Source organism: Falco cherrug, chromosome 3 (assembly GCF_023634085.1).
Source record: "Falco cherrug isolate bFalChe1 chromosome 3, bFalChe1.pri, whole genome shotgun sequence".
In the NCBI taxonomy this organism is placed as follows: Eukaryota; Metazoa; Chordata; class Aves; order Falconiformes; family Falconidae; genus Falco; species Falco cherrug.
The window spans coordinates 104,767,241-104,775,767 of record NC_073699.1 but is presented as its reverse complement, the minus strand read 5'-3'; the positions used below and the strand labels follow the sequence as shown (position 1 = coordinate 104,775,767).

The 8,527-nt window shown below is 65.6% G+C and overlaps 1 protein-coding gene across 1 annotated transcript; it reads right to left on the bottom strand.

Moving 5' to 3' along the window:
- Positions 1-1,570: 1,570 nt before the first annotated feature.
- PSMC4 (proteasome 26S subunit, ATPase 4) lies at positions 1,571-8,224 on the bottom strand. The gene is made up of 11 exons (XM_055706064.1): positions 8,068-8,224; positions 7,297-7,395; positions 7,031-7,217; positions 5,924-6,070; positions 5,026-5,135; positions 4,845-4,938; positions 3,630-3,797; positions 3,164-3,240; positions 2,830-2,998; positions 2,325-2,380; positions 1,571-1,739 (listed from the first exon to the last, which is right to left on the bottom strand). The coding sequence occupies exons 1-11, from the start codon at positions 8,101-8,103 to the stop codon at positions 1,626-1,628; spliced, it is 1,257 nt and encodes a 418-aa protein (XP_055562039.1). The 5' UTR covers positions 8,104-8,224; the 3' UTR covers positions 1,571-1,625.
- Between the last annotated feature and the right edge of the window lie 303 nt (positions 8,225-8,527).

The following is an 8,527-nucleotide window of genomic DNA, read 5'->3' as shown; positions in this document are numbered from 1 at the left end:
GGGGGGTGCCGGCCGTGACGCAATGAGGGGCGGGGCCGCAGCTCGGAGCGCCCCCCCCCCCCTTCCCCCCCCGGTGCCCCCGAAGTTGTCCCCATGTCCCCCAGTGCCACCCCCCCGCCCTCACAGGCCACCCGTGTCCCCAGGGTTGTCCCCATGGCCCCAGGGCTGTCATCCTCAGTGTCCCCAAGGATGTCCCCATGGATGTCCCCATAATCATCATGGACATCTCCACAGCCCCAAGGCCACCCCTGTGTCCCCAGGGTTGTCCTCATGTCCCCATGGATGACCCCATGGATGACCCCATGATCATCATGGACATCTCCACGGATGTCCCCATGGATGTCCTCATGATCATAATGGACATCTCCATGGCCCTAAGGCCACCCCTGTGTCCCCAGGGCCACCCCCGTGTCCCCAAGGATGTCCTCATGGCTGTCCCCATGGATGTCTCCAGGATCATCAGGGACATCTCCATGGCTGTCCCCATGGCCCCAGGGTTGTCCCCAGTGTTCCCAAGGATGTCCCTATGGATGTTCCCACAGCTGTGACTGTGTCCTCAGGTTGTCCCCATGTGGCTCCATGGACATCCCAACCGCTGTCCCCCCATGGAGGTTTCCATGTCCCCAGGGTGGTCCCTCTGTCCCCATGGACATTCACCAGGCTGTCCCCATGTCCACAAGCCTGTCCCCATGTCCCCAGGATACCCCCAGGACCATCCCCATGGACATTTCCACATCCCCAGTGATGTCCCCATGTCCCCAAGAACATCCCCATGTCCCCAGAGCTGTCCCCACAGACATTTCCACGTCCCCAATGTCCCCATGTGGCTCCATGGACCTCCCCAGGTTGTCCCCATGTCTGTCCCCAGGAACATCCCCGTGTCCCGAGTTGTCCCCACAGACATTTCCATGTCCCCATGGATGTTTCCACATCCCCAGTGATGTCCCCAAGCCTGTCCCCATGTCCCCAGGAACATCCCCGTGTCCCCAGACATTTCCATGTCCCCAACAATGTCCCCATGAACATCCCTATGTCCTCATGGATGTTTCCACATCTCCAGCGATGTCCCCAGGAACATCCCTGTGTCCCCAGAGCTGTCCCCATGGACACTTCCATGTCCCTAACACTGTCGCCATGTGGCTCCATGGACCTTCCTAGGTTGTCCCCATGAACATCCCCACATCCTCATGGATGTTTCCACACCCCCAGTGATGTCCCCATGTCCCCAAGCCTGTCCCCATGAACATCCCTGTGTCCCCAGGGCTGTCCCCATGGACACTTCCATGTCCCCAACAATGTCCCCACGTGGCTCCATGGACCTCCCTAGGTTGTCCCCATGTCCCCAGGAACATCCCCATGTCTCCATGGATATTTCCACATCCCCAGCCATGCCCCTACGTCCATCCCCATGTCCCCAGGTTGTCCCCATGGACATTTCCATGTCCCAAATGTCCCCATGAACATCCCTGTGTCCCCTTGGACATTTCCATGTCCCCAACGACGTCCCCAGATGGCTCCATGGCCCTCCCCATGTTGTCCCGGTGTCCCCACACAGAAGCAAGGCAGGTGGTGGTGGGGGGGAGGGTTGAGGTTTATTAGGGGGTGGCTGGGGTGTCCCCAAGGTGTCACTTGTAGAACTCGTGCTCCTGCTCATCCTTCTTGATGACGGTCTTGTAGGCCTTCTCGAAGTCCTTGGCCAGCACGATGTACCGGTTCTCCCGCACTGCCAGCATGCCGCCCTGGGGACAGGCCACCGTGTCACCCGCGGCCACCCTGGGGACAGGCCGCCCTGGGGACAGGTGACCATGTCACCCAGGGGACAGGCCACTGCATCACCCGCGGCCACTGTGTCACCCGTGGCCACCCTGGGGACAGGCCACCGTGTCACCCACGGCCACCCAGGGGACATGCCACCCTGGGGACAGGCCACCGTGTCACCTGTGGCCGCCCTGGGGACAGGCCACCATGTCACCACCCCACCCATCCCCCCGCCCCGGTGACAGGCCACCACAGCATTCACCTTCACCCAGAGTGATGCGACACCCGCGTCACCTCCTTGCCACCCTGCCGTGGTGAGTCACGACACCGTGGAGGGACACAGCACCCGTGTCACCTCCTTGTCACCCTGCCATGGTGGGACATGACACCATGACAGACACAGCACCTGTGTCACCTCCTTGTCACCCCACCATGAGTGATGTGGCACCCCACACCCATGTCACCTCCTTGTCACCCTACACAGCACCCATGCCACCTCTGTGTCACCCTGCCGTGGTGGGACACGCCACCCTATCCCCATGTCCCTGTGTCCCAGTGTCACCCACCTCCTGGCAGATGGAGTTGATGTCGGCCCCTGAGATCTTGTCCGGCCGTGCCACATCTGGGGGTTTGTGAAGGAAACGTCCCCTCCGGCATGTCCCCAAGCCCCCCAGGGGTCCCCAACAGCCCTACGGGGTCCCCAACCCTGTCACCTCCCTGAGGTCCCCCATGTCCCTACAAGGTCTCCAACCTGCCACCTCCCTGGAGTCCCTGATGTCCCCCAAAACTGACATGCCCCTGGGGTCCCCCATGTCCCTACAAGGTCCCCAACCCTGTCACCCCCCTGGGGTCCCCCATGTCCCTATGGGGTCCCCAAACTGCCACCTCCCTGGGGTCACTGGTATCCCCAACCCTGTCACCCCCCTGGGGTCCCCCATGTCCCTACAGGGTCCCCAACCTGCCACCTCCCTGCTGTCCCCCACCCCCTCAGGCTGCCTCTGGGTGGGCTGCCTCCCACCTCGGGTGGTGTCCCCTCCCCCTGGTGTCCCCCCCCCGCCGTGTCCCCGATACAGTCCTCCAGGTCCACCTCCTCGGAGAGGTTCATTTTCCCGGTGATGGTGGAGAAGATGAGGCGCTTCTGCCGCCGGTCGGGCAGCGGGAACTCGATCTTGCGGTCCAGGCGCCCCGGGCGCAGCAGCGCCGGGTCCAGTGTGTCCGCGCGGTTCGTCGCCATGATCACCTGGGGGGGGCATTACCGTCGGCCCCTCCCCAGCATCACCCAGACACCCAGCACCCCCAGGACCCCTCCCCAATAGCACCCATGGGACCCCTCCCACATCCCCCAGACCCCCAGCACCCATGGGACCCCCCCCGCCCCCCCCCCCAGCACCCCTGGAACCCCCACCTTGACGTTGACGTTCTGGTCGAAGCCGTCCATCTGGTTGAGGAGCTCCAGGAGAATGCGCTGAACCTCCCGGTCAGCTTGGGGGGGGGGAGGGGGGACACGGCCATGGGGCGGGGGTGTGACACTTATGGGCCACCCCCACCCACCCAAGGACCCTCCTGACCCAGCCCCACAGATGGGGAGGGGCCTGATGTGCCCTGGGACCCCCCACCCCCGAGGATCAGGGCACACCAGAAAGTCCCTGACCCTCACCCTGGTGTCCCCACCCCCATCCCCAAAGGACCAGGGGACACCAAGGGGTCCCCCAAACCCCACCACGGGATTCTCCAGAGGGTTCCTGACCCCCCACCCAAGCCCTAATGACCACCAAGGGGTCCCCAAACCCCACCATGGGGTTCTCCAGAGGGTTTTTGACCCCCCACCCCAGCACCCAGGACCACCAAGGGGTCCCCCCACATCTTCTCACCCCCTGTCTGGGCGTCAAAGCGCTTGGTGGCGATGGCGTCGATCTCGTCAATGAAGATGATGGCAGGTGCGTTCTCCTTGGCCAAGCGGAAGACGTCACGCACCATGCGCGGACCCTCCCCCAGGTACTTCTGCACGAACTCCGAGCCCACCACCCGGATGAAGGCAGCTGGGGGCACCCACAGAGGCTAGGACCTTCTCTCTGGGTTGGGGGTGGGTGCCCTAAGGAGCACCACCCCCAGACCTCCCCTGGCCACCAGCACCCCAACGTTCCCACCAGCACCCCGAGGATCCCACCACAACCCCAACGTTCCCACCAGCACCCCGAGGATCCCACCACCACCCCAACGGTCCCCCCAGCACCCCGAGGATCCCACCACCCCCCCATGGATCCCACCACCACATAACGGTCCCCCCAGCACCCCGAGGATCCCACCACCCCCCCATGGATCCCACCACCACATAACGGTCCCCCCAGCACCCCGAGGATCCCACCACCCCCCCATGGATCCCACCACCACATAACGGTCCCCCCAGCACCCCGAGGATCCCACCACCCCCCCATGGATCCCACCACCACATAACGGTCCCCCCAGCACCCCGAGGATCCCACCACCCCCCCATGGATCCCACCACCACATAACGGTCCCCCCAGCACCCCGAGGATCCCACCACCCCCCCATGGATCCCACCACCACATAACGGTCCCCCCAGCACCCCGAGGATCCCACCACCCCCCCATGGATCCCACCACCACCCAACGGTCACCCCAGAACCCCGAGGATCCCACCACCACCCAACGATCACCCCAGCACCCCAAGGTTCCCACCACCACCCTAAGGACCCCACCACCACCCAATGGTCCCCCCAGCACCCCAAGGTTCCCACCACTACCCAACGGTCACCCCACCACCCAACAGCCACCCCAGCACCCCAAGGGTCCCCCCCCCCCCCCCCCAATGGTCACCCCAGCACCCCATGGATCCCACCACCACCCAACGGTCACCCCAGCACCCTAAGGGTCCCACCACCACCCAACGGTCACCCCAGCACCCCAAGGGTCCCACCACCCCCCAGTGGTCACCCCCGCACCCTGAGGTTCCTACCATCAACCCAAGGATCCTACTACCACCCAACGGTCACCCCAGCACCCCGCAGTGCCCCCAAAGGTCCCCACCACCACCATGGGTGCCCCCAGCACCCTGAGGTGTCCCACCTGTGGTGTGGTGGGCCACAGCCTTGGCCAACATGGTCTTGCCACAGCCGGGGGGGCCGTACATAAGGACACCCCGCGGGGGGTCAATGCCGATCTGGGTGGGGACACCACGCCTGGCCATGATGTCACCGGCCACCCAGGGTCCCCTGTCCCCCGGGCCGGTGGGGCCAGGTGGTCCTACCTGCTTGTAGAGCTCAAAGTGGGTGAGGGGCAGCTCCACGGCCTCCCGCACCTCCTGCTTCTGGATGTCCATGCCCCCGATGTCAGCGTACATCACATCAGGCTTCTGGTCTGCAACGGGTATGGGCCATCAGCAGGGACCTCCTGGGGCCACCACGGTGGCCAGGGACATCAGAGAGCACTGGGGGGGGGCAAGCTTGGCCACCATGGAATGGGTCTAAGCAGACCAGGGCACTGGGGATCTGGCCCAGGTGATGGTTGGGTAGCTCCAAGGATGGAGACCCACCACCCAGCCAGGTCTTGGGCATGGATCTGCTCTCCTGGACCTGGACCAAGAAATCCCTGGTCCAAGGGCCTCCACAAATGACCTCCACTCTCCTGGACCTGGACCAAGAAGTCCCCGGACCAAGGGCCTCCACAGAAGACCTCCAACCAGAGCAGGGTGCTCAAGACCCAACCCAGGGGAGGGACTGGTACGTCCAAAGCTGGAGACCAACCACCCTTCAGGGTGGACCTGGACCATGGTCAAGTTGCTCTTCACCATTTGGGCCCCGCTCTGAAGGTCCCCCTGAAGAAAAACTCCGCGTGCCCTACCATGGCATCTCCACAACCTGGCCAAACCCACGAACCTTGAGCCCACCACTAAGAATGTCGATGAAGATCCATTACCCAACATCCAACCCTGCCTCATCACCACCTGGACAACATCCTCCTGCTCTCCAGCTCCACCTCTGGAGACCCCTGACCTCCACCACCCCAACACCTACCCCACCTTGGTAGCACTCATCAACCTGCTGAGAAAACCTTTGGTGCCACCACAACTGCCAGGTGCTCCGGACCCCAAAGGCCACCTGGTTGGGCATGGTAGTGGCCCCAGGGGGATGGGGGGGGTGGCCCACCTGAGGTCAGCATCATGATGCTGCTGTCGGCCTCGGGGGGGAGGACGTCCACCAGCGCGTTGCTGTGCTTGTGCAGGGCCACCGAGGCATTTGGCTTCAGCAGCTCCCGGTCGATGGTGCTCAGGATCCGCACGTAGTAGTTGGAACCTCCAGAAGAACAAGGACAAAGGGCGTGTCCCCCCGGGGTCATCCCCACCAGGCTTGTCCACAAGCCCACCAGGTCTCCACAAGACCTGATCCTGACCTTCTATGGCCCACCCCCACAATCCCACCCCTCCAAACCAGCCCACCACTCCCAACACATCCCACCCATCCCGTCCCCACGTCCCATCACCCCTGACCCACCCCCACAACCCACCACCCTGGACCCCTCCCAACTGGCCCGTCCCCACATCCCCACCCCTCCCAACACACTTCCACGTCCCCACCACCCTGGACCCCTCCCAGCCCACTCCCATGTCCCACCACCCCAGGCCCCTCCCAACTGGCCTGTCCCTACATCCCCTCCACCCCTGACCCACCCCCACATCCCACCACCCCTAACCCCTCCCAACCAGCCAATCCCCACATCCCCACCCCTCCCAACCCACCCCCACCATCCCCACCACCCCTGACCCCTCCCAGCCCACCCCCATGTCCCACCACCCCAGACCCCTCCCAACTGGCTCACCCCCATGTCCCACCACGCCTAACCCCTCCCAACCAGCCCATCCCCACCATCCCTGACATCCCAACTGGACCCACCCCCACGTCCCACCACCCCTAACCCCTCCCAACCGACCCATCCCCACCATCCTCGACCCCTCCCAAGCAGCCCACCCCCATGTCCTACCACCCCCAACCCCTCCCAACTGACCCACCCCCACGTCCCCACCATCCCTGACACCCCAACTGGGACCCACCCCCATGTCCCACCACCCCCAACCCCTCCCAACCGACCCATCCCCACCACCCTCGACCCCTCCCAAGCAGCCCACCCCCATGTCCCACCACCCCTGACCCCTCCCAAGCAGCCCGTCCCCACCATCCCTGACACCCCAACCGGGACCCATCCCCACGTCCCCACCACCCCGGCCCCACCGCCACCACCCCACCCCCATCCCCCACCGGTGGTGGAGCCCACGATGGCCGTGTTCTGGTCCACGGCCTCCAGGAACTGCCCAATGACCAGCGGGATGCTCTGGATCCTCTTCACCTCCTCCTGTGCGTGCAGGAACTCCTTCTTCAGGTTCTTCTGCTCATCCTTGATGTACTCCTCCTGCACCTCCAGGAACTCCAGCTCCTGCTGCAGCTTCTGCTGGGGAAAGGGGTGCGGGGGTTGGGGGCCTGTTTGCCACCCCTTCCCCCTCCCAGCCGCCCTCCCCCTGCCCGACCTTGTAGCGGCTGTAGAGATCCTCCAGGTCTTCTGGTTCAGGTACCAGGAAGGACAAACCGGTGGGGGGGCGGGGGGCAGCCAGCGTCGGCAGCTCATCCTGGGGGGGAGGGGGCACAGGGGTGAGGAGGGGCACCTGGGCAGTGATGGGGGGGCTGGGTAAGGGGGGGCACCCAGAGTTGCGGGGGGGCACCCAGGCACTGATGAGGGGACCTGGGTAAGGGGGGGGCACCCAGAGTTGAGAGGGGGCACCCACGGGTGAGGTGGGGGAAACTGGGTAAGGGGGACACCCAGGCATAAGGGGGGCACCTGGGGGGGGGAGGGGCACCAAGGGGTGGGGAGGGCACCCAGGCAGTGATGGGGGGGCCTGGGTAAGGGGGGGCACCCAGAGTTGAGGGGGGGCACCCAGGCATGGGGGGGGCACCAAAGGGTGAGGGGGGTCACCTGGGTAGTGATGGGGGGGGACCTGGGTAAGGGGGGGCACCCAGGGTTGGGGGAGAGGCACCAAGGGGTGGGGTGGGGGCACCCACGGGAGAGGGGGGGCACCCGGGCAGTGATGGGGGCGGACCTGGGTAAGGGGGGGGTACCAGGGGTGAGGGGCGCACCCAGAGACGGGCGGCGTGGGGGGTGTCACCCGAAAAAAACAGACGGCGGGGGGGAGGGGGAAAAGCGCGAGGGGGGGGAGCACCCCGGGCGGTGGAGGGGCCCCCACGGCGGGGGGGGGGCACCCAGGGGTGAGGGGGGGTCCCCGAGATCGCCCCCCCCGCCCCACCTGGGCCTTGTCCGCCAGCAGCCCCAGCTCCTCCATCGTGACGGCGCGCGGCGGCCGCGGAGGCTGACGGGAACCGGCGGGGGTGGGAAGCCACGCCCATAGCCCCGCCCCCTCGCGTGGGGGCCGACGGGAGATGGAGGCCGGGGCCCTGTGCTCCCTGTGCCGGCCCAGTGCTCCCAGTGCCATCCCAGTACTCCCAGTTTGGCTCCCTGCTCCCCCCCCAGTGCTCCCAGTATGGTTCCCTGCCCCCCCCCCAGTGCTCCCACTACCCCTCCCAGTGCAACCAGTACAGCTCCCTGCTCCCCCAGTGCTCCCAGAATAGCTCTCTGCATCTCCCAGTGCTTCCAGCGCCATCCCAGTGCTCCCAGTACAGCTCCCTGCCCCCTCCAGTGCTTCCCGTATGGCTCCCTGCGCCCCCCCCCCAGTGGTCCCAGTGCCCTCCCAGTACACTCAGGATGGC

Excerpts from the sequence above, each read along its gene's own strand:
- PSMC4 (XM_055706064.1), bottom strand. The coding sequence starts at position 8,103 with ATGGAGGAGCTGGGGCTGCTGGCGGACAAGGCCCAG. Across the intron at positions 7,396-8,067 it reads TGCTGGCGGACAAGGCCCAG|GATGAGCTGCCGACGCTGGC; the intron begins GTGGGGCGGGGG and ends CCTCCCCCCCAG. Across the intron at positions 3,241-3,629 it reads CTTTGACGCCCAGACAGGGG|CTGACCGGGAGGTTCAGCGC; the intron begins GTGAGAAGATGT and ends CCCCCCCCCAAG.